Source organism: Sinohyriopsis cumingii, chromosome 4 (assembly GCF_028554795.1).
Source record: "Sinohyriopsis cumingii isolate HCF-2022 chromosome 4, ASM2855479v2, whole genome shotgun sequence".
Taxonomy (NCBI): domain Eukaryota; kingdom Metazoa; phylum Mollusca; class Bivalvia; order Unionida; family Unionidae; genus Sinohyriopsis; species Sinohyriopsis cumingii.
In genome coordinates, this window is record NC_142964.1 from 99,251,182 (window position 1) to 99,277,764 (window position 26,583).

Here is a 26,583-nt window from a genome sequence, read left to right on the forward strand (position 1 = left end):
TACAACAGATATTTTAATATGACTAATGTTTATTTTCTAGATTTAATTAAGATTATGAATCAGAATCAGTCTCCAACTCCACTGTAAAGTTTATCTATTACTTCTTCTGCTCAGGCACCTGCAAATTATAACAAAATTGTAATGCTTAAATAAAGTCATATCATCTCAGCACTAGTTACATATGCAGAAGTCATGTTAATCAGCATTATAAAAATGTATGAAATTTTCTTCACTGCACTTGTGCTTCCCTTACTATCGTTAAGCCATGATACAAGATAACTTTGCACTTACTTGTCATTTCTGGCAAGTGGATGGTGCAATCAATTTGCACAAAGATGAATTTATTTCATCCAAATATTTCATGTGAATAAAAATTCCAAATGGAGGCACTTGTCCGATCAGACAAGATATATGCATATTGTAGTTAGCTGGTCTCTAGCTCTGATAGTCCTGGGCAATAGGATAAGCTGATTTTGTTATCAGTTTAGAAATGCATCCGCTTTGCAAATACTATGCTTTAAAAGACGAAACTGAATCCAATATTGATGAAATAAGAGTCATTTGGATTACCTTGTTTTTTATCATTCTGCGTTGGTTGGGTGCATATTTGAGGGTCTCTGATATGGTCTCTTCCATTCCATTTGCCTTTGCTTTGCCATTAGTTTTCAAGCAGGCTTCTGCATGAGTAATACAATGTTTTAAAATAAGTTTCACAACAAAGGATGCATTGCATTTTTCTAAATGCCAGCAATAATCAATGGAATATTTTTAAAACATGTACTTTGAAATGTGTCTCAAGTTACTTTATCAATTCATTTAAAAATCTCTGGCAAGTCACATGAAAAACACAATTTAAATCAAGCCATACTTACTTATCAAAGACTTTCTCATTCACATCCTTTACCTCACACAATAAATATCAGCAACACCAACATTAAATTCACACAATCAGTACAAAACCTAGGTGTTACTCTGGACAGTACTCTCACATTGCACCAACATGTCATGAACATATGCAAGGCTGCGTATCTTGAGCTGAGACGCATCAGCTCCATTCTCAGATATCTTTCAGTTGATGCCACTAAAACACTTGTGTGTTCATTACTGCTTTCAAGACTGGACTATGGTAACTCAATTCTGTCTGGTTCATCTTAATATCTACTGCAGAGACTTCAAAAAGTTCAAAACATAGCTGCTTGGATCATACTTAGAGTACCACAATCAGAGCACACCTCCCCGCTGCTCTGTACCCAACACTGGCTATCCATTCGATCCAGAATCAAACACAACATTAGTTCTCTGTGCTACGTTTCACTGACAGACTCTAGTCCAACATACCTATCCGACCTCACCTATGTGTACACACAAGCAAGATACTTACACTCCTCTTCCGACAATCATATACTCATTATTCTCACTATGAAAACAAAGTCACATGGACAGCATTCTTTTGCATACCAGGGCCCAGCAACATGGAATGAATTGCCCACTGAACTTAGACACAAAGACGCAGTGATCCCATTCAAGAGTGCTCTCAAAACTACTTATTCTGACTACAAAAACAAACTTAATGACTTAATAATGTTAACTACCTTAAATATTCTCAGCATGTTTTTTATGTTTTCTAATTTCATGGTGTTTGTTTTTGTAATCATATCATTGTGTATGTTTTTATGTTGTCTAATGTTGCAAAGCGCTTAGAGCTTCTAAAGATTAGGCGCTATACAAAGTCCTCATTATTATTATTATTATATTTAGCTTGGATGAATATTTTTTAAATCAGTGGCCATAACTAAAAAATAGGATTTTGTTTTATGATCATAAAAGTATGTTGGACACCATCCATGATGTACAATGCTGTCTGACATTTCTATGCACCTAAGGTTTCCATCTCAAATATTAAAGCAAAATGCATACCGAATTTGACAGATTGATGAAAATAAAAAAAAGCAATGCTTACCATTTGAAAAGAGGCAACTGTCACTAGAATATTCTATTCAAAATGATATTAATTTTGGACACAGGGGATACCACCCCCATGTTTTCCTGACTCGTGATATGTCGGCCTATTCTGTGCACAGCTTTAAAAGATGTAATGTTTATCCATCGAGCTATAGAAATGAAATACATTTACTGTAGACTGTTTCTGTCAGCAGTTAAGTTGAGTAATTAGGTCAGGTTTATAGCTAGTTTACAAAATTCAATGTAGAATGCCAATAAATGACAAGATATATTTTTGCAAACTAAAGTGATCTTGAAAAAAGATTAGTAAAGTTTAACATTTTATAAAAAATAAGCTATTATGTGGAAAAGAAACAACAATGAAATAGGATGCAATGTGTTTACGTCTAGTTTTGGAAGGTACCGTCTCTAAGGTACCGTCATAATTGTACCGTAGTTTAATGGGTGGAAAGGCCATTGAAAGGTAAGGGCAGTGCGGAGACCATCGAGTATGTTCCAGAATAGCTGAATCTTTGTAGATACATAGATCCATTCGTAACTTCAGTCCACAAGCGAAACACTGTACTTCGTATCCCAATCCTGACTCAGGTCCGAAGTAGACAAATCCTGTTCTAGCTAAAACATACGAAGAAGGTAATCCTTCCCTATCCGTAGGCCATTTTTGAAACGTGTCCAATCGACGGGCACAATCACAATAGTCAGGTAAGAAGACTGGAAAATGGTAGGGTTTGAACTTGGAGTTCTCACTGGATTTCTCACTCGATTCTTGCTGCGGCGAAGTCATCCTTCTGGTGGGTGGCTATCCTCTTACAACCAATGTTTTATACCGACATGTCCATACGGCAAAGTAAAGTGGGTGGGAAGCCGCACTCGCTTCTGCTACACGATTTGATAGACTTTTTCCAAGGGTCGACTGACGATGTGGTGTGTGGGTAAACGTACAATCTTGTTGGGTTGATAGGTGGTCACTTTCTCTAGACTGCAAGGCTTCTTTCAATATGCCAAAGTTGACCACTCGACTGGTACGATAATTCAGAGTAAGTCCTTTCACTTTACACTTCGTGTGCACTTCTCCTTGTTTGTCCCAGTATTCGTAGCCATAATTTTTGGGACCACCACTAACGAAACTTAGAATCTTGTCATCGGGGTGCTTGTCTGTCCAGGCTCCTAAACGGTCTCCTTCGATGTCAGGGTGCTGTTGACTCGGGTGATCGATATAAATGCAACTGTCCATGTCAAAGTACAAGACACGTTCCCCTAACAGTTCTAAAGCTTCGTACAATTTTAAGCGAGCATGAGCTGTCATGTAAGCTGCAATGATGACATTTCCAAAGGGGTCATCTTCTACAAAGTTCAGATCTTCTTCGTAATTCACCAAGATCAAATCCTCACGAACGACGTCCACGTGTTTCATGAATTTGGCTTTGTCATGAATCATCTGAAAGTAGCGGGAAGGTTCGGTCAAATACTCCGTCTTGGGTAAACACGGTCATTGTGCCATTTTACCCCACAAGCAATTTAACATCACTTTGGCAAACGATCGCCTGCCTTCGTTTTTCTCAATGTGATCTAAAGTAATGCCTTCTTGTGCCCAGAATTTCTCTCTGAATGTCTTTTGGTCTTCGGGAGTGTGACACCAGGACAGATAGCCACTGGCTTCTTGCTCAGTTTCAAAAAGGCATCCACGTAGTCTGCGAAAATGCCTTTCTGCGTGGGGTCACCCTTGTGGAATTATTGTGTCTTGGGAAAGTGGCAAATTTCGTACACTTCTAACAGTTGGTATCCCATGTTCAGAGCTTTGAACAATTCTACGCTGACCCATGTCCCCGTCAAGGCCCGTTCTTCCTGGGTGTGATGACAAGGTTGATCTTGGTTGCACGTTTCAGCACAAGTACGGCACAAAGGAAACATAAGTTTGCCTTGGCAATGGCGAGGTAAGACGGGATGGTATAGGTTCGTGGGAGGCAAAACTTCGCACTTGATCAAGCCTTCGTATTGTCGAATGTTTTTTAGGTCGATGTGTTCGGTGAACAATTGTGGGTGCCCTGCAGGAAAGCAACAATATTTGCACACGTAGGGATACAGTGAACACACGTCCAAGTATTTGATTTCTTCTCCTTTCTCTTCGTCAGCTTGGTACAGCAAACAGGTGGCATTGGTCCTTCCTCCGTACAAACTATTACTTGGGTTCAGGGGGTCCATGAACTGGTAACTTTCCATGAGGCGTTTAAACTCGGGATCGGTGTTCAAACGGTGATTGTATTTGTGTTCCCACATTTCCACCACTTGGTATCCTTCCTGTTCTAACTTTAGGCGTGGCTGACAAATGGCCTGGTACAAGTCTTCCATGGTTCGTTGTAAGAACTGATTTTTAGTGCCGCGGTCAGGGTAACAGACGGGACATCCGTGAAATAAGCAACCGTTAAACTCGTACATGATCTTGGGGTTTTCTAAGTCCCAGCCATTGACCGAATGCATTCCGATGATCTTTCGCCCTGTCCGTTGCGGCCATGCTGAATCCATTTGTCTTCCTTGTCGCACAAGTAATGCAACCAGCATGGGGCTTTGACCGAGTATTGACGTTTGACATAGTTGGTCGTTTGAGGACTGATGACAGCCACAGTGTTTTCAAGCATGAATCGTTGTCGGTAGACTAAGGAACACGCTTTGGCAATGGTGCAAGCCTCTTTTAAATGATCAACCCCTCCGTGTTCCATGAACAGTTCTCGAAATTTTCCACAGCATCGCCGTAAAATGTCCATGTCGGAACGACGATACTTTAGCATTTCTTCCTGAAAGTCGAAAGGGTCGGAGGCGTGAGCCTGGTACCAAGCGTAGAAAGTTTCTCGTTCGGTACGCATGTTGTCAGGGTCGTAATAGTGAGCCTGAGGCAAATGGGGTAGAACGGCGTGTTGATTGGCTTCTGTATTGAAAAAGTGTGGAAAGTACCCTTTAGCCATTTCTGTCATTCCAAACATTTTAGGCATTCAACTCAAAGGCATGGCTAAGTAGCTCATCGAATCTTTAAACTGCACTTGTCCCACTTGCATGAAAATGATCTTGGCTCCGTTCAAAGTGATTTTAGGATGCTCGATGCCACGTTCCGTATAACATCTCAAAAGAAACTGTCCATCGTATCCGGAGAAATTGTGAGCCATCACCGTGGCATGGTGATGACAATCTCCATAATAATGTTCGATGTCCTCTTGGCTCCACGTCTTGTCGATGGGGTCTAAGACCCATTGTGTGAAATCGGCTAGTGTGTTCGGTCCTTGAAAGATTTTTTCACGCCCTCCAGGAATCTTACTGCAGTGAGGGCAATAACTCAAGATAGGTTCTTGAATCACTTCTCGCACGCTCGATGAGCCACGCAGAAATTAGGAATGTGAATACTGGTCTCTTGCATGCATTCGAAATCGAAAAAGATGAAATTGCCTTTCTTCTTCTTGTGACCATCCTCTTTCTCTGGTTGGGATTGGTATTTTTGTATGTAGCATTGGTGTTCCAAGTCCACAATGCAGTGACAAATGTGACATTTTTTCTTTCCTGAACATACATGTGCCTTGGTACTGTTGATACATAGACCTTGTCCACACATTGGGCACAATCTCAGGAGTTGACAAGCACATTTCTTCTGTGAACCTTGCATCTTCAGATGTTGTTGGTAACAGGCAGGGCTGACAAATGTGCGCAGACAAGCAGGACAATGCACTGGTTCTTGCCCTTCGCTCAGACAGGGTTGAGAGGCCAAACATCCTGAGCATTTCGATCCACAATGTTTGTGTTGCTCTCGATTATTATAACCATCATAAGTCACATTTCTCACAGTAATATTTGTATCCCAGGAATCCAGTGATAGTGGTAATGGTATCGAAATGGTCATCGTGATGATAGAGGTGAATGTATTTTCCATCCTTAAAGTCTTTCCTTCGAAACAACAGAGACCCGCGCACTTCTTGAGGGTGCACTTTCAAGGTGTATCGTGGAGCTAGGGCATCTTGCAATTTTTGCATCTCAGGAATGCCACAGGATGTGTCTTTGGACAGGCATGCTTGTTGTAACAGAAGTTCTGCTTCATTTCGTTGTTTGGCTCGGTTCGATTTTCGAATGTTCTCCCAGGCTCTTTTCCATTCTACCGTGTCGTTCTTGTCGGCATAGGTTCATCCCACCACGATGGCTCGGGCTAAACACATGTGGTCTTGAAAATTGTTAATTTGGACAAGACTTGTTTTGGTAATGCGAAGGTTGTTGACCAATAAGGTCTTTCTGCATTGTCCGGTCCCTTGAGGAGGAGAGACGTGGGTCATGTCCAGTGTGGCTTTTCCATCGGTGATGTCAAACTGGTCATTAGATTGTTGCACGTGTTGAATCTTGTCCATGACTTTGGAAGTGGTCAATTCTGCAGGGCTGCTAAACTCGATCCAAACAGGGGATTTCAAGCCGTCATGTTGTATGGAAAGTCTCAAGCGATCATCTTCTTTGGGTTGACATTGTCGCTTGAGTGTGGTGAGCAAAGAATCCCACATGTCGGTGATGAACCTTTTTGCTTTCTCTAACAGTACTTCAGACTTGAAATCTTTAAACTTCACTGTGTATTTGTAAGCCGTAGTTCTAAATTTTCTAGAGGGACGCTTTTCCGTCTCTCGAATGTCATAGTACTTTTCAGGGTTGACTAAGGGTGGTAAACTTTGTTTAGAGGGTTTGGATTCTGGTTCACTCATGTCCTCTTCAAAATCACTGGCATGAATTTGTGCCAAGACTTCAGCCCTAGTACGAGGCGATAGATCACGTTTCTGCCTCTTACTTTCTTCTTCTTTCTTCTCAAATGAATTGGATCATTTCATCTCGATAGCAAAAAGTCAAATGACTAAAGTTTAAACACCATGGATTAATTTATAGTCATAGCAGACCAGCGTATATAAAGGGTATGTGTCTTGTCCTTTCACTATTCATTTCACTCTCAAACTGAGCACAACAATGGAAGAGACTACCAAGATCGAACGTTTCATCAGAGCTTTGCGAGGGGTCATTAGAAAATTCTCTTCAGACCAGCCGAGGGACTACTCTCCTTCCTTTCAAGATAAAAGTCAAGATACTTGCTATATCTGTCAGAAGAAAGGGCATTGGTCTTCAGAGTGTCCAGACCGTCAAAAAAGAAAAAAAAGGGGTTAGAAGAGACAAAAGTCAAGATACCTGTTATTATTGTCAAGAAAAAGGACATTGGTCACCAGACTGCCCAAAAAAGAAACAAGAGGAGTCAGAAGAAGAGAGGGATTCTTCAGAGGAAGAGGAAGAAGAAGAGGAAGAAAACAGACAGGTGAAGAAAAAGAAACAGGAGAAGAAAAGAAGGGAAGAAAGTGAGGAGGAAGAGGAGGAAAAGACTATGACGGTGAAGAAATTAAAAAAACAGAGAGTGAACAATGAGACAGAATAAGTCTATGAACTTTTTAAAGTGCTCTGTTGTGAATTGTGAATTGTAAATATTTATAAAAGAATAAATTAATTATAAAAGGTAAGTGTCTTTGGGTTTTGATTGTAAAATAAGAACCTACACTCACGCACACTCATACACAGACAGGTACTATTGGGTAAAATGGTTTTTATTAGTTATTGGCAATTGAAAGCCTATCTCTTTTCGAGAGACGTGGATGGCCCTGAAAAGGGCCTTTTTTGGTGTAAGGGGTGAGTTTAAACAATCAACTTTAACTGCCTTAAGCCTTTGCCATGGCCAAGGCCTACTTCTGGACTGCGTACTGTTGATGATGATTTCGTTGAAATCACTAAGGATGGTGCAGTAGGTGTAGTCACAGGGTTGGAGTGTTTAGCTTGGGAAGGTCGTATTCTCTTCGGCCGTAATAAAGAAGTCTGATACATCTGTTTCAGACTTCTTAACTAAAATGTCTAACAGTACCGTGACCGTTTGATTTTGACACCCTTGTTTCTTTGCTGCTGCGTCTTCTTCTTGTTGTTTTTTTCTTACCTCTTCTTCTTGCTGCTGTTGCTGTAGGAGAAAAGCTTGTTCCGCTTCCTTTTGCTGTTGTATAAATTTCTCCAATTCTTCTTTCTGTCTCTGTCTAAAATTTTCCATGTGCGGTAATGAAGGAGAAGGTGACGAAGGTTCAGGAACAAATTCTTGCAAGGTAAAAAAATCCACAAAATCCCAATTCACCTCTTCTGAAAGTAAGTCTGGGTTCCCTTGGGTAGTCTCCACCATCAGTGCACCCAAACTGATCGTTTTCTGAGTTTCCGTCATGTTGAAAAACTGTCGCTTAGATTGACTACGCACAGGCGCTAGCGAATCTATATAGACTATGTGACGTCACAGACTGCTCTCTTCGGATTGGACGTGGGCTGACTGAATTTTGTAACGCGTGTTTGGATTGGTCAACAAACTCAATCCGTTTCAATCCTTCCTCCCCCTATAAATAAGTACAGTTCACTGCATTCCTTCACCTGTTACTCAGCACCCCAACATGTGGACTGATGTACAATCTTCAACGCTTGTGTCTTCGATGATGTTCCGGACGGACATATCAATGTATGTCCGATCCAACTGGACAGTTATCCACAGGACAGACACCAGCCTGTGGATGCGAAGAATCTTATGTGGAGCATCAAGGATGCCTCAAAAGAGTCTTAATCTATGGTCCTGCAGTCAGGCACAGCCTAAGGTCAAGAAGAAGATGTCACAGATGCCCTTTATGTTAAGGGTATATTAACATAAAACCAAAGGCCCTTTTCAGGGCCATTCCTATCTCTCGAAAAGATCTTGACTTTCAATTGCCTACCCCTTTTTTTATTTTTTTGTTTAAAAAAATAATAAAAAAATAGAAACCCCTCCCTGTTTCAATTTTCGCCTGTTCCATTTTCATAGACCCATCAGGTCGGGACCTTATTAAAATAGGGTCCCAACCCTGTTCCATTTCCCCTAGTCCCAAGACAGTCCCACGATTTATTCCCCATGTTCAATTTCCCTTGTCCCTAGAGTGAATAGTTTTTTTTCTTTCTCCCATGTTAAATTCCCCTTGTCCCTAGAATGGATATTTTTTTTTTTTCTCCCATGTTAAATTACATAGTCCCCAGAGTGGATATACCCTTTTTAACATGGAAGTTCCCTAGTCCCTAGACCGTCCCTATTCACTACTACCATTGTCATTACCAGCCTGAAACCCAATTTAATGCCATTTGTATAAATTCATTTCAAATAAATATTATGATATAGTTGAAGTGTAAAGTCAAGCAAGTATTCTGTTTGCAGATTTTACATTTTAGATATTATAGTAAAGTCATATTTTCTCTTGTTTAGTAAACTTTATTGCAACTGGTTCCAAAATAGTAAATCTTATTTAATGTTCATTCACCAGAATAGGTATTAATACAATCCCGAATTAACTGTATGGTACTAAAATATACCCTGATCTTGTGTGAGATTGTAATATACAGAACTATACCTCAAGACAACAATAATATATTGAATTTATATTGTATCAAGACTGTCATGGTTATGAACTCCAACTTTATTCAGGTTTTTTCATAATAAATGATCATCTTGTGCTATGGTTGAAAAGAAATCAAAGTTCAGTTTAAATCCATTCTCTCCACATTTGTAAGTTGTTAAGAGGCATACTCATCCTCAGTGTTATAGTAAAATGTAATCTTATTTGGATCAATCTTGGTGGTGTAATATATGAATGGAGAAAGAATATTATCATCCAGATTAAAATATGTTTTATTCAGACTCTACTAAAATTTTTAGTTGGATATGGGTTACGGAGCCTGATGTGTACGAACAAAGCAATGTGTACCATGACCTTTTTAATTTAACATTTTAAACTCCTGCAGAAGAAAGAGATTTTTTAGATCCATTAATCTGTATTAACAAAAACATTTCTTCAGTATGATTTTCAATTACGTAGTATTGACAAAACTCATATTTTAAAGTTGTTGTTTTTTTGTGTTTGGTTTGGCCTTTTATGGTAAACCAACACAAGTAAGTTATTTAGTGCCAAGGCACTTTAAGTATAGTGCCTTGCCCAAGGACACACCATGGTAGCTAACCCAGGTTGGTCTGATGGTAGAATTTGAACCTACCTTATTTCACAGGTCCAGAAAGCTAACCACTGAGCCACTACAGCTCCCCATCTTATAGTGGAATGCTGGTATACTTTATGATCAAGAAGGATGGGTTGGGGTATGCATGTTGCATCTGAAAAAAGTGATGGAATTTTTGTTTACATAATATTTTAGTCATACAATATGAATCATTTTCTATAGATTTAAGATGTATCAGATCAAGTTAAGAAAAATCATATATTCTGTTTCCTGGGAATGTACTAAAATTCACTGTTATTGTTTGATTTTTTGGTAGTAAGCTTACTTGGTATTTTTTTCTTTTTAACTTGAATACCTAATTTGTTAACATCCTATTCTAAATCTTCAGAGTTCTGTCTATTAAGTGACAACTGTTGATACATGTAGGGAAGTTTTTGTTTATATCTTTTGATTTTTGTGATTCTGGAAGTTGCAGTATTTGTTGTTGTATTATAACCATTTCAGTAATTTAATGAATGCAGAGTATACTGCTCTATAAATGAAATTTAAGTGAAAATAATGTAAAAGTATGTTTCACTGCAAATATAAATTGTTTAAAATAATATATCATTTATCATATGACTATTCAATTGTGGTAACTAGTATTCCATCCAATATCTATATATTAAAATATGTCTTTTCATACAGCTGGTGATCATTTAGATACAAGTCCAATTGAACATAATCAAATTATCAATGCAGGTGTTTTTATTAGTAGTAGTATTGCAAGTGTAAGTGTTAGTATTAAGATTTCATATACAGGTATGATAAGTGTATCATAATGTTTAAATGATGCTCCTTGTTACAACATAAAATATGTTCACTGAAACAAATGGTTCACTGGTAAATTGGCAGCAAAGGTCTTCACTGAATTATGTTGCATAAACTATTTTACAATAAAACATATATGATGCATCTCAATTATGATGAATGTGAGGAGGAGGATTAATAATAATGCAATTTAAGTTATCTTCATAACATAAGTTCTAGCAGATGTGTAATTTTTATGTGGTTCATCATCAGTTTGAAACTGGTCTGTGATTTCTGGATCTGGACATACCTGGTCCCCTGCTGTTGTGCTGCTATGGTCTTTACAGTTCATTAGGATATCAGTTACACTTGGTTTACATTTAGAACCCCATGGGATGGAATGCCCAGTTTGAAACTGAGAGAATGGTTAATTATCCATAATATAACTCCTGCAGTTATTATTAGGTTTGATATCAAGGTCTTTCTTTAAAAGCTTTTCAACTCAGGTTCTGTTCTACCATACAGATAAATAAAGTCAAATTCAAGGCTTTCAGATTTGTCCAGTTTGTTTCATGTGTTGCGGCAGACAGACTGTATATTGCCACTGTACCATATAAATATCAGTGCTTAGTCTGCTCTCAGTTGCTGTGGTTTGATTAGTTACAAGTGTCATCACATGTGACTAATTATTGACCAATGTAATGAAACTTGTATAATTAGAAGGCTGTATTTAAAAACTCTAAAGATCTTAAAAAGAAAATTGGATCGAGGTAAGTAAAACCTTTTACTTTGACCATTTGGCTAGAAAATAATTTTCAATAAGTTTAAATTGGATAATAGTAATATAATAATTAATTACACAAATCAGAATAAAAGCTATTTGCATATCCCCTTACAGCTGTTGCTTTTTCATAGTACTAAGTAGAATAAAGTATAGTTAAGACAGATAGCTTTAAGCTAGAATTAAACTCAAATAAATTGCAAGAAATCAAAACAAACCCAGGATTAAAACTAAAGAAATATCCCGTCATATATACCTTACATCAAATAAAGAAACTCAAGATGGATAACAACAAAATTAATGTCACATCATCAAATAGTTATCTCAGCTGCCTGGTCAACCTAAAGGCAGATAAACTAAGGCAAACTTACTCCGAAGCAGTCTCATCCCCCCTAAGAGAAAAACGACAGATACAGTTCTTAACGCCAATTTTCAACTCGACCCCAACTGACTCGATGAGTAGACTCTACCTGTCACCAAGCGTAAACGAGAATGTGGACAATCTACCGAGTAACCGCAAAACTACATCCGACATGAGTACCCAAACTGAGGAACAATACTCAACAAGCACAAAAACAACCCAGACCACGCTGGTTAAAAACACTAGCAGCCAGGGGACTCAAACTGAGAACCTACTAGATGAAACAGAACGCCCTCACCCTACCACAAATAAAGCAGTCACACACGACTCAACAAAAGGTAAGAATAATAGGAAAACCAAATCCCAAATACCAGTTAGAAAGAATAAGGAACACACTAACTGTCAGAATACAAGACCCAGCAAGCCGGTTATGGACAACGAAACAAAGTCAGCTAAAGAGACAAACACCAGGGGAAAAAAGACCAGTCTGCAAAATATCCAAAACAAGAAACACCCCGCTGAGCTGACTCTCTTCGTCAAGGGAGTAAATTCCAAAATAACGAAGTTAGCCTTTAAAACCATAGCATGGCAATTGAACAAACATCACCAAGGAGAATTCACGCTTAAAAGCACTAGAGACGACTTGCTGATAATCAAATGCACCACTGAACAACAGATTGCCAAATATATGGAAATTGAAAGAATAGGCCAAATAAATGTTCAGGTCACTAGACACAACAGAACAAAACAACACATAGACCCAAACCCCCCAAAAACACACAACAAAGGAGTCATATACGTATCAACTCAAAATAAAACCAATGAAATAGTAGACTACATAAGGAGTAAAGGACAGGAAGTAGAGAAAGCAATCCGCCTAAAAACAAGAAGGGGAAAGGATAGCACTGCAGTGGTACTCTTTTTTAAGGGCGCCACCCCAGAAACTATCAAAATAGCCGAAAAACTCGAGGCTAAAAAAATTTTTGCTTTCAAAAACAAACCACGGTTCTGTGGCAACTGCAAAAATTGGGGGCATTACTCTAAGAGTTGCGGAAACCTATTCCGGTGCAATCAATGTGGTCTTCACCACCCAGACCGGAAAACATGTAGCGCCACCAATCAGCACTGCGCTAACTGTAGTGGTAACCACAAACCAAACCACGCAGAATGCCCCAGGGCTCTTAGAGAAGCCCTAATAGTCGAATATATGATCTCCCATGGGGTAAACTATAAGCAGGCCAAAACAAAAATCAGGATACCAAAAACAAAATAAATAGGTAGCACCCTCACTGGTAGGAAACACGCATAAAACGAAAACAACAGTAAATTAAACAAACTATTAAGACTTTTTGCACTAGAGATGGATTCCAGAGCAGAAATCAAAATATGGCAATGGAATGCACGCGGCCTTAGGGCCCACGCTGACCAACTAAATAACAAAATACTTGAACAGGAAAGAAAACCAGATGTTATATGCATACAGGACACCCACCTAAATGATACCTCACGTATCCCAAACATCATAGGCTACAACACCAAATACCTAAAGCATCGATCCCCCACAGCAAGAGGAGGGGGGTTAGCAACCTTTGTTAGAGATGGAATTACATCAGAAATGCATAAATTAACAGATAGTAGACCGCCCAATGACTTCGAAATACAGATAGTCAAAATAACCGCTCAAACTAAGCAGGTACTAATCGTTAACCTCTATGAAACAAATGAGCAGCGCAATTTAAGTGCAGACGAAACAATCAAAATGATTAAAGACTGTGGAGAATGGGTGGTAATATGCGGGGACTTCAATGCGCACAATGAACTATGGGGGAGTCAAAAGACGGACATTAAAGGAAAAATTGTAGAAAAATGGGCACAAAAATGCAACTTAGTTTTTCTAAACAACGGAATGCACACCCAGATAGATGACAGAACAGGCCACACATCAGCAATAGACCTATCTCTATGCACACCAAGATTAGCAGGCATTTCTGATTGGCAAGTTGATGAAAGCAACCCTATGGGAAGTGACCATTACCTTATAAATATAGAAATACAAATTAGAATACCTCAAAATAAAGCGTCCTTCACACCAAGATGGAAATACGAACAGGCCAACTGGATTAGGTTCAAACAGATAGGTGACTCAATCGACCCAGAAACCATATATCACCGGGACATTGACACCTTTAATGACAAATTAATAGAAACCATTAACACAATGGCCCAAGAAACAATTCCTAAAACTAAAGGAGTAAGCACCCAAACCCACGGTGCCCTGGTGGAATAATGAATGTAAAATAGCAATTAAAGAGAAAAAAAGAGCTCTAAACAAATTCAAAAGAACTAAAAATAATAGGGACTTTAACTACTACAAGGAAAAGGAAAAAACTGCCAAACAAACTATTATGATAGCTAAACAAAACTCATGGAGAGAATTCTGCTCAAAACTAGATATTAACACAAAATCGAAGGAGGTGTGGCAAAGAATTAAAAAAATGAGAGGCAAAACTAAATCAATAACCCCCAACATACCTGGACAAAACAACAAACATAAGGCAGAATTATTCGCAAACTATTTCGCCAACATGTGTAGCAATACCAACTTAGAGGATAAGTTTAAAAATCATAAAAGGCAATTTGAGGAAAGCAACTCTGACAACATAAAGGAAGCAGGAAATAATGACGGCCCACTAAACCTTCCGTTTACAGAAGCCGAATGGAGAAAGGCCCTCGCCGGCAAAAAGACCACATCCCCCGGGGAGGATACTTTGGGGTATGAAATGTACAAGAACCTACCCAAAAAACTTGTCACAATTGCACTTAACCTCATTAATAAAATATGGGAAACCGGTACCATACCTATAAGATGGAAAAAGGCAGTAGTGGTCCCGATTCTTAAGCCTGGAAAACCCTCAAGCGATATAAAATCATACAGGCCCATATCACTAACAGACAATATATGTAAAATAATGGAAACTATGGTAAACAACAGGCTGAAATACCATTTAGAAAGCAAAGGACTACTAGCTAATACACAGAGTGGGTTTCGCAACTACCGAAGCACAATAGACCAACTCATGAGACTAGAAACCGCTGTCAAATTAGCATCTAGAGAAAAATTTTAAAAATCCAGATATGTTACAGCCATCTTCTTAGACATGGAAAAAGCATATGATCTAATGTGGACTAAGGGACTGATAAGTAAACTTAAACCATACGGAATAACTGGCAATATATACAAATTTATTGCTAACTTCCTAACCGATAGAAAGATACAAGTCAGACTAGGACAAGACTACTCCGAACGATACAAACTGGAAAATGGCACGCCACAATGAAGCGTAATCAGCCCAACTTTATTTAATATAATGATAAACGACCTGGAAACAGCGGTAAAACCCAACCACCTTGACTTATCCCAATTCGCCGATGACAGCGCCGTATGGAAAACTGGCAACCCGGCCAGCAGAGAAACGACCAAGCACTTACAAAAAGGACTAAACGATATAGGAAATTGGACAGATAAATGGGGATTTAAATTGTCACCTCTAAAAACAGTAGGCATAGTTTTCAATCCGGGAGGTGGCCACCCCCCACCCACTCCAAACTTAACCCTAAAGGGGGTACCCATCAAATTCGAAAAACAAGCGACACTCCTAGGTATGGTATTCGACCACGAACTCACGTGGGCAGCTCATATCCAAGAACTCGTAACGAAGTGCAAACGAGACATCAACCTCCACAGAAACCTCAGAGGGGTGAATTGGGGGGTTGATCAAAAAACACTCGTTACCCTATATAGAGCACTTATAAGAGCAAAATTGGACTACGGTTGCCAGGTATATGGAGCGGCGAACGCCACGTTACTAAAGAAACTAGACACAGTCCAATCAAAAGCGCTAAGGGTATGCACCGGCGTCCTAAATGGTACCCCCACACAAGATATCTTAATAATAGTAGGAGAACCCCCGCTAGACCTAAGGCGGAAGGAATTGATGCTGCGATACTCGACTCGAATATCAATACACCAACCCAACCACCTCACGCTACAAGCCCTCTTAGCATGCGACAAACCATTCGATACAAAAGGAAAAAATAAAAAAATACCTAGTGGGAAAATAATTATAGAATTAAAAAGGAAATTTCAAATCGCAAATATCAACCCAGAAAAAATAAGGTACTACCCAGACCCCCCGTGGACCTGTCCCACACCACAAATAGATCTTAGCTTACGTAAACTAGGACAAAAACAAAATGACCCGATAGGACTAAGAGCATCAATACTAACGTACATTGACAACAAATACGAGACATACACGCAAATCTTCGCAGATGGATCAAAAACCAAAAATCCAAATAAAACTGCAGCAGGGATAGTGATCCCAAAATTAGATGTCGCCGTTGGAAAAAGACTCCCAGACCAATGCGCTATATACACGGTAGAATTCATGGCAATACTAATGGCATTAACATACGTCAAAACATACCCCACAACTAAGGCAGTCATTCTAAGCGACTCTTACAGTGTACTACAATCGTTAGCAACGGACCAATCCAAGAGCAGACCTAATATGATTAATCATGCAAGATCGCTACTTAAAGAGATTGAAAAAAACAACAAACACGTTGAATTCGTATGGATACCCTCTCACATCCATAATCCCAGGCAATGACAAAGCAGATGCAGAAGCAAAAAACGCCACAAACGAACCAAAAGCCCAAAATATAGCATACAGCGTCACTGAAATCAATAACATGGGACAAGATCAATGACATGTGGCAAGAGCTATGGGAAAAATCGGATGCAAACAGTCTAATACACACGATGATGAAAAAAGTAAGTAGAAAAGTCGAAAGTCCGACCTTCAAAAATCCATACGATATAACAATAATAAATAGAATAAGAACAGGTAAAACACTATTGGCAGGATGCGCAGGGAAACACATAAAAAGGGGACCAACCGAAAACTGCCCCTACTGCCCAACTCCAGAAACAATTGCACACTTAATAAATATATGCCCCAAATACAACCAGGAAAGGGCCGAACTAAAATCTCAACAGGAACAAATAGGAGAACGGTGGACATACCCGGAGTTACTTGTGGCAAAAAACAATAACATAGGAATGACCTATAATAACATCATGACATTCATTAACAAAATAGGCAAAAGGGGACAAATCTAAACCGAATGAAGGGTTGGGTATAAAGAGAGACCATGTAAAGAAATTAAAACCAATAAACCTAAAAGATCGAACCAAAAAAGAAAAAAAACAATCAAAATATTACAAATCACTGTTTGGGAATTGTGACGGCCGGCTCGGGCTAGTGGGTTCACAGACTGACACCGCCGCTCATAACCCGAACAATAAAAACCAGATAAGGACGAATATTACAAAATCACTGTTTTGGAATTATAATGGCATGCTAGGCCCCGTAGGTTCAAAAAAAAAAAAAAAAATATAAAAAAATAAAAATAAAAAAAATATACATTAAAATAAATCACAAATAGCTAAGCTAAACAAAAATAACAGGTAAATAGCCAAGTGGTCAAAGCGAAGGGAAACAAAGGCAATCAAACCACCTCCCTCGAAGAAAACATCTCACGGCGAACATGGCAGTATCAAAAGGACTAGAAGACCAAAACAGAAACGGACACGGGATAAGGCAGAAAGAGCTGAAATAAAGAAGAGCAGGAAAAGGCACAGAATGAAGTTAAACGTCCTAAGGCAGTAAAAGAAGAAAGAACAGGACACTTGCAGACCTTGGGGAATGAAGGCAGAAACAATGAAAAGAGTATGCCTCAAATAATCAAACCACCCCCACCCCCCAGTATGAAAAGAATTGCCTTCCCGAAATCAAACAAAAGAAATAAGGCCACCACCCCCCCACATCTACTTATAAGTGTGAATGAGAAAGTGAGCGTGAATGTGTGTTGTCGGGATATGTGGGAAAAGCAGAAAAACGAACAAAAATGTCTATAGCCATCACACAAATATAGCATACACACTCCCTACCCACCTTTTTTTTCTTTTCTTTTCTTTTTTTTTTTCTTTTTTACAAACAAATTTTACCACATAGGGCTTTCATTCTGACCCACGAAAGCCCTCTTTTGACCAACAACTTACTGGCCCTGAAACACACTGATTGGTTTAAAGCCACACGTACGAAATACTTAACCAAATTGAGATCTCCAAAACAAAATAAAGGGCTACTAAAAGCCTACTAGATGTGAAAAAATTTTCGGAAAATTCAAGTACGCAAAGTACACAAAATTTAATAGACCTTACAAAAGATAGGAAAATTCACAACTCAGGAATATCTGAAGCGTATGTGACAATCACATGTTTGACAAGATAGTACAGGAATAGCCCAATAAATATAGGGAACTGGGCATTGATTGCAACGAAAATTTAATAATACTGCTGCTGGTGTGCTTCGGTTACTGCCTGAAATGAGAGAGGAAGGAGATGCAGGATGCAGAAACAGACCACCAACGGAGTACAACGATGGAGAAGGTTGCAGCGACGAGAGCCTGGGCGGGACCTTTTGGGGCACCTGGGCTTCAGCTTGCTTGCTTGGGGGCATTGTATAAGTTAATCGCTAAATTCAAAAAGTACACAAACGTGTACAAACTAAACAGTCGCACATACCGAAAGGTGCACGTGACTTTAATCCAATGAATGAATGAAATGTGTGCTAGAGGGTAGGGTTAGCAGTTATACTCCCAATTATGTTTGTGATGAGCAAAAGCAGCTGCACAAATTTGAGCTTTTAGTTTGGTTCTGGTAGGGTCAAAGGATGCAGGTACATTTTACATTCATTTTTTACTAGAAATAGCTATTTTCAATATTTTTCTGTGACAAGGCAACTAAAAGAATCAGTATGTGCCTTATGCATGAATAAAGTTCACTAGTACTATAACAAATTAGCATACTTTTCATCACCCCTCTACCATCAAGATTTTTTTATATTTACCTCTGTAGCAGACACAAATAAAAGTCGGCAGCTCATTTGCAGACTAAGTTACGCATATGATCTCCAATGCTCATCTAACTGTGACAGGCAGTCACCAACAAGCCAACCTATTTCCATGCCTAACTCAAAGTAAATCTGAACCACATTATAGATTTAGCTTATGTGTAAATTTATAAATGCTAGGCTTGTGATAATTAGGTTCATGCCTTCTACCTTAAAAATTAGAGGGATGTCAAAATACGAAACTATCCAGTGAGACCTATGATGTTAATTTTAATCCCTATGGGATTTGTGACATAAAAAACCCAAATGCTTTATGTATTAAAAGGTAACTAATGGGGGCAGGATCTGCAGTGAATCAATGGTTAGTATGCTAGACTCCTGATAAAAATGTTTGTGTTAAAATCCTGTTATCAAGTCAACCAGGTTACCTACTGCAATGTACCCTTGCCTTACTCCAATTCCCTCAGTACTCAGTAAACAACTAGTGTTGCTGTACATAACAAAACCAGTCCATATTGATTTTACATATTTTACTAAATCCTGACAAAAATAATTCTCTAAATAAAGAATGATTAATATGTGATGGTCTCGCATGTAATCAAACTCTTCCAAGCTTTTAATGATATGAACCGATTTATCAATGTTTATCAAATTTGCATGAAAAACTATTTCTTATTTGTCATCAAATATGTTCAATGTTTTGATCATATAAGCATTTCTGCTACATTAGATCAAAATAATCTTTTTGTCAGAAATAGAGCCCTTATAGTATTTGCAAGGTCAACCAATCAGATGCAGAATTTGAGTTTAATATGAATGAATATTTTTTTTACAAAATTGCTCTTTTGCTATATCTTGATGAGATAAATCTATTCACCAAGTCTGATGAAATTAATGAGAAATAGTTTTAAGAGCAGTAGCAAGAATGGCTAGTGAGATGTAGAACCACCACATTATATGCATAGATTTTGCTTATAGCCTCAGATATACAAGCAAATAATTAAACAAGTCAGATCTAAATTGGATCATAAACACTGTTGTGCAAATCATAAGAAACTCTGCCAATCAGATGCAAGGTCACTTCACTACCATACCTTTATCACACTCATTATAAGCATCATTGTGAAACTTGACTCTATAAGCCCAATGGCCAAGCATGATCAAACTTGAATCAGCAGTAGTGGTTATAACCTCATGTATTTGTATGCATCTTCACTTCTTCAATCTAGATCTCATTTATATAAGCATGTATTCTACGTTTAGTAAAAACTGCACTACATGTATAAATATTGCATGCGGTGGTAACATACTCAGATGAAAGATCACCTTATTATTATTAATGGTTAACACTCATCAAACTTCAAGGACAACTTAATGATTTTAGCCTATATTGTGGAAGTATGGCTTTTAGGCTGGTTAAAAAACTCAACTAATCTTATACATGATCACATGTATATACTTGGATTTTGCTCATTATTAGATTTATCCAAGATGTTGATTTAAGCCCAAAACCAAGTTTTATATAAACAAATTGATCAGAACTATGGACTCCAAAGTAGCTAATTTCTTACTGTTGAAAGACAGAAGGGGATGTGAAATAAATAACACACTCTGGACCATTACATAAACCCACTTAGCCTTTTGACCAGTTGAGATAAAATATCAACAATAATGTTAAATAAGATTGATAAATTATGTTTTCTCACATTACCTCTAGCCCTTTTCAACATGGATGGTATTTTTCTTCCACATATGTCAGCTCTTAATTAGTGGCCCTTTCCCATCATGAATGTTGTAGGTGAAACTCTCAGAATTAGGCTTTTTAATTTATATCTGTAGAAGAAAAAAACTATTGGTCTGCATATATCAATGTCACCATTTCTGTATTAGATTAAAATACCATGTGTGTGTGTGTGTGTGTGTGTGTGTGTGTGTGTTAATTTTAGAATTTAAGCAAGCTTGTCTCCATGTGTTTATTTTAAAACTGATGATGATAACACATAACAGGTTCAATGGATAAAATGTTATTTCTTACTTCTTACAACTGCTCATTATATCTGAATTTACATTCAATGTTTGTTTTAATTAACATATTTGGGATATTGGGCAAATTATTTATTTTGTAGTTTATCATTATATTAGGGACGGCAATGGTTTTTTAACAGTTTGTTATAAGCAGCTTGAAAACAGATGTTATGGTAATAGCATCTTTGAGATGAATAATAAAGTTTATTTGAAAAGAATATCTGTAAAATTGATTGAGTTATGTCGTTTTTTATACCGGTACCCTCCGACATTTTTACGTACTCAAATTACAGAAAAACGTCAGAAGGACACTATTTAAAAAAAAAATTTGTATACATTATAAATTTAAACTGGTCGTCTTACTGATAAGTTTAAACTATGAACTGATGAGTATAGCCCATTTAAATGTTGTTTTCCTGTTCCTATAGATCATATCAGTGTGGTGTTTTTACGTACAAAATGACGTACACATAATTTTTGAAGTGCAAAAAGGAAAAGATAACTCGCTTCTTACAATATGAGTAAAAGACTAAAAAATATACAATTGCTTTCATTGCAAACTACTAAAAATAAGTGTAAAAAGCATTTTTTCATCCTTACTTACAATTATAATTATAATTCACTCTATAAACCTAAGAGCAAAACTTGAATTGATGTATTCCAAAAGAAAGATAGAAGTCTCAACACAATGCAAGAATATGAACTAAATGACTGCACTGATACAATTTAATAAATTGTTGCATTTTACTTGGAAAATATAGCGACAATATAAATTATCAACTTCTAAATATCTAAATTGAATGTTTCTTATCTACTGCATGAAGTGAATCTTCCTAAAGCTGAATAAAACCTAGTTTGTCATAAAATATTAAGCTCAGCTAGGAATTATGTCAAGGACTTGACTTAAAACCATAATAACAAAATTCATAAAACTTTTAAACAATAAACGTTTATAAAAGTAATTCCACTTCACTGATAACTTGGCCATTCTGTTGTGAAAGAACAAGCATAACTGTAACAGGAACAGTAACAGCTGTAATTACACTACGCCTCTGGAACAATTTCCAGATTACCGTTTCTGTAATCCTCTTTGAGAGTGTAAGTGTAGATGGCATTTGGGGAACTTTTATCCTGCAAATCACAATCATATACAATGTTGTAAAATTCAGGAAATCCCGCTACTACACTCAATACACGCCCAGGCCACTTGCCCTCATTGAAGGTATGAATAACCTTCTTTCCAACAAGTAATGGAATTTCACGTACAGGCGATTCCTCACTTGGGCTATCTGCGGCATCTTTAATTAACTGAATTAGGTTATTTTTCAGTTTTTCTACTGAGTATGCCTTACCCTTTTCGCTCATTTTGTACAGTTGTTTATCTTTTACAGTCTGTTTTAAGACTCTCTGCCTGAATCGTATTTGTGATGTTAGCGCCTTTCTTTTCTCTGTAATTTTTAGCTCTGCAAGGATGTTCTCAACCATCATCTGGTCTTTGCCACAATCCATAATAAAGGATTGCATTTGTGTGCTTGGATTTTACTTGCAGTGCTCTTTTTTGTTTCTTTTCTAGGGCAAGTTGTTTATTTTGCAAACTCTCTCTTCGTTTTGCCTCAATTTCTTTCAGTCTTTCTTTATATTTGGCTTGTATTTGTCTACCTTCTTTTCTACATTCCGATAGCAATTTATCTTTTTCCGTTATTGGAAGTGACTCCAGCCATTCTGAAGTTTTATTGAATACAAACATAAGAAAGGCCTCGTTAGAGATAGTGGTGGCATTTGGTCTGTAACGGAGAAAGAAGTCAAGTATTCCAAAAACACGCTCAGGAACTTTGTTATGTGGTATAACTGACTGGGTTTGTTCTCTGATTGCGTCTGTTGGCTGAAAGTAACTTCCACCAGGCAGCTGTTCTTTCACGGCCTTTCTGAGAACACTTCCAAGTCCTTTGAAAGCCATTTGTGCAAGAGCACATGCATTGTCATCAATGCCATCACAGGGCTGAACAAGTTTGGCATAAATTTCGTCTTTTTCAATTAGACTACTTTCAAATGGGTGGTCATTACCATTAATGAAATCTGTAGATTCTTGACTAGCTCTGTCAAAGAAGGCTAGCAGTGCATGATAACTGTTATTCATGTCTAAAACATGAACATTACTTTCAATCAATCTCCATAAAGGGGCTGTTATTAACTTTGATATGAGCCCCAGAACCTTACAGCTGGCAATTATGTATGGCTTGTTCACAAGCGATAACGTCAGTTTTTGAAGTCTGTTACATGTTCCATGTACCGTTTCAAAAAACTGCTTGATCCTCTGATGGTGGTAAAAGGCTATTTGACCCATTAAAAATATAACATTAAATCTATTTCCTCGAAAATTAACAAACATGCTCTTCTCATTTTGAGACTGACAAAATGTTCTAAATGCACTATAGCAACCACTTTTCTCGTCCACACCACGAGCAAAGCATTTTCCACAGAAACGTAGAAAAGAGATTGTTTTAGCATCAGAGCTAAACAGTTCACCAGATGATGTCTCTTCCTCATCTAAAGTGTCTGATGAAGATTTATCCTGCTCCTCTATTTTCTCAAACAGGGAGAGAATAGGAGAAAGGCATTCAGCAAAATTTACAAGTAAATGTAGTCCACAGAAAAAATTATTAACTTTAACTGTGGCTGTCTGTTCGCCCTCTGTCATGTCATTCCAATTACTTGAAAACGTAAGCATGACATCTCTCCTATATTGCTCTAACATTTCTGTAAAAGCTAAATTTGTTTGGGCTCTGTCAGACATAAAATCTCTTATGTTGCATAGAATACTATTCCCAAGGGTTGTATTATTATTGATTCTGTAAGATTCACACATATCAGAAATGTCATCTAATATGTTCCTAAAAATGTCCAGTGTAGTTCTGGCTGATTTGTCAGACATATCTCTCAGACCCAAAAAATACAAATTTTTGTTTTCATCACTTAACAAAAATGTTTGGTACGTCTGCCCAAATTTTCTTGTTTCATCACCATACAAGCATGTATTTTGTGCTGTACCAACAGTAGCTCCAAGCTGCTTTTGTCCAATAGCAAGTTTTTCAGCTATTATATTATCCACAGTTCTCCTCGATGGAACTTCATTAGGAGTTCTGTTAGCAAGCTTTAAAACTTCTGTTATTACTGGACCTACATTAGCTGATGCAACATTATAACTGGTAATGTTCATGATGCATTGTCTTGTATTGGGTGTGTAACATTTCGTTACAGGATCATATAGGTCAATTACAGCATTATCTTGTAGAAGAGCTTGCAAATAATCTCTGTCCTCTGTTATGTTTTGCAAGTCTTTCTTCAGCTGACTATTCTCTTTACTTTCAATATCACTTGCATTTTTTGATGCTGTCAACTTTTCGTTTAACATTTTCACGTTCTCTTGCTCATGTTGTAACTGAATAGTTAATCTGATGTTGCTGAGCCTTAAATTTTCATTGTCAGTTTTCAACATTGAAAGCTTTTGCTTCTGGCGAATTATTGTTTTTTGCAATGCTCTGTTGTTTGCAACAGAAGCTCTCTTAATGGCATATCGTGATAGGGTTCTCCTCAGTAGAGTGTTTTCATAACGAGCATCTCGTTTCTCTTTAGCAATGAAATTGAATTTCTGAAGCATTTTTTCTTTATCATTTATTAACTTTTTCATTCGAGAGGATAGTTGCAGGGTCTTTGATTTGAATTTCTTTGATTGAGTTTTTAATTCTTGAGAATGAGATCTTTTAAGACTTAAAATCTCATGCTGATGTTTTTCTATAGTCTCTCTAATTTCAACAGTTTTTTGTTCCTTCAATGACTCTGTTTGTTGTTCTGACTGTTGTTTGAACTGTGACAATTCAGTTGCTAAACTTATACATGCTTGCTTGCAAGATGAAAGTTCCTCTTCATAAAGTTTTCCACTTGTAACTTTAGGTGCTGTCACAGTGTTAACTGGAACTGAAAATGCTTCATTTTCAAATTCATTCTTTGCCAACCCTCGCTTCCCTTTAAGTTTATTCTTGTATCGATACAGCTTTGCAGTTAGAGCTTGTTTATTAATAGATGATGGATCAAGGTTAGCTATTTCTGCAAATTTGTTTATTAAATAATGTTCATCAGTTGTCTCTGATGTACTTTTATAAAAGATGTCAATAGCTGTCCGAACATTTAAAGTTCTAATGTCTTTATTGGACTCCATCATCAAGGATATACATACACCAGCATGCAAAACACAAAAAAATAAAAGAAACTCCGTACAAGATTTGTTAAATGTCTGATAAGTAATAACTATGAAACACAATTTTGCTTACTACCAAGATAATTTATCCCGGATTAAAATTGAAGAAGACAAATTAATGCTACTAATTGGCACGAATTGACGTGTGAGTGACCTTCTTATATATTTAAAGCAGGCCAAATAAAACAGTTCAACAGAAGATAAACAAAAAACTAATTGTTCTAAATCAATTCTTTATTCATTATTATTGATAAAATAACTGACTATCATATTTTGTGTACAGTGATTTTCAGCTTCTAATATTTGCATCTTCACATCGATCCATATACATGGTGAAATGAAAACGAGGCTGAACAATTACATCGAACAGGGTCATACAAAAATGAATAATTGCACTTCATTACGTGGACGATTGCAGCAGTTTTGTCTCTATTCAGTATAAGAAATGAAAATTATTTATTAATATCTTGAATAGAACTGCGTAATCGGCCCATAAATTATTTTCATTAATATTTCTTCTCTTCTACGGTCATTTGTATTATCCGCACTGCGCGCTTTTTAGAAAAAAGTGTCATTACGCATGCTTCAGAGACTTTAGAAAATATTCGGCACCTTTCGGAATCATGAAAATATGTGGCCGTTAGTAAAATTGCCGTAGAGTGTACCCACCCATTCGGATTTTCACACATTTCCATACCGAAAAGTTCCGTACATATTTTGGTATGTCTCCTTTGGTTACCTCCCCTACCCTTTGCCGTCCCTAATTATATCATTTACCAGTCTTTTATCATTCAAATATGTAATATAGTACCATTATACTGACTTCATATTCTATATGATATCCCAGCAATACATATTAAGCAGATAAGTGCAAATAAAAATGTTCAGAATGTAAAATTTACTCCAAGCTCAAAGAAGATCAGCAAAAGATAATATCCAACAAATTACCAAACAAAAAGCGAAGTTAACGCAGTTACCTTTATTATGATGTCTCCAACACCAACGGTACTGTACAGCTACGTCTTCTGAGTTTTACCGTCATCTTGTCTTTCAAACCAGAATTAATTTCTTGAGCTCTTACAAAATGAAGAAACTTTTAAATACTATAATTTAAGCAGCTTCTTTACATGCCATCAGATAAATTATGGCACAGTGTTATGTCTGTCAGCAAAACGCAACTTCACATTTGGACGGCGCGCTGTGTGGGCATCGCCGACACAGCAACTGACATGAATTCTCTATTAGCAGACAATGATTCGGAATAAATCCTTCGCAAATCTAACATTCTCGATTTTTCATAGTTCCACTTTTCATTGTTGCATCTGTTTGATTGTACAATTGCTAATGATGTTCAATGAATCAACTTCAATTCATCTGC

General features: G+C 37.4%; 1 protein-coding gene and 1 long non-coding RNA gene across 3 annotated transcripts; both read right to left on the bottom strand.

Moving 5' to 3' along the window:
- Nucleotides 1–26,583, bottom strand: LOC149801758 (uncharacterized). Of its 2 annotated transcripts, XR_016420473.1 has the most exons (5): nucleotides 26,183–26,583; nucleotides 20,637–20,758; nucleotides 10,054–10,168; nucleotides 571–677; nucleotides 1–118 (listed from the first exon to the last, which is right to left on the bottom strand). It is a non-coding gene; the product is annotated as an uncharacterized LOC149801758 (long non-coding RNA). The 2 variants fall into 2 exon arrangements; XR_016420472.1 differs by lacking the exon at nucleotides 26,183–26,583 and having other exon boundaries at nucleotides 20,637–20,853.
- Nucleotides 21,077–25,166, bottom strand: LOC149801759 (uncharacterized). Its single transcript, XM_089954429.1, has one exon. The coding sequence runs from the start codon at nucleotides 25,164–25,166 to the stop codon at nucleotides 22,428–22,430; it is 2,739 nt and encodes a 912-aa protein (XP_089810555.1). The 3' UTR covers nucleotides 21,077–22,427.

Bases quoted from the DNA above. Each gene is read 5' to 3' on its own strand.
- LOC149801759 (XM_089954429.1), bottom strand. From the start codon at position 25,166: ATGGAGTCCAATAAAGACATTAGAACTTTAAATGTTCGGACAGCTATT.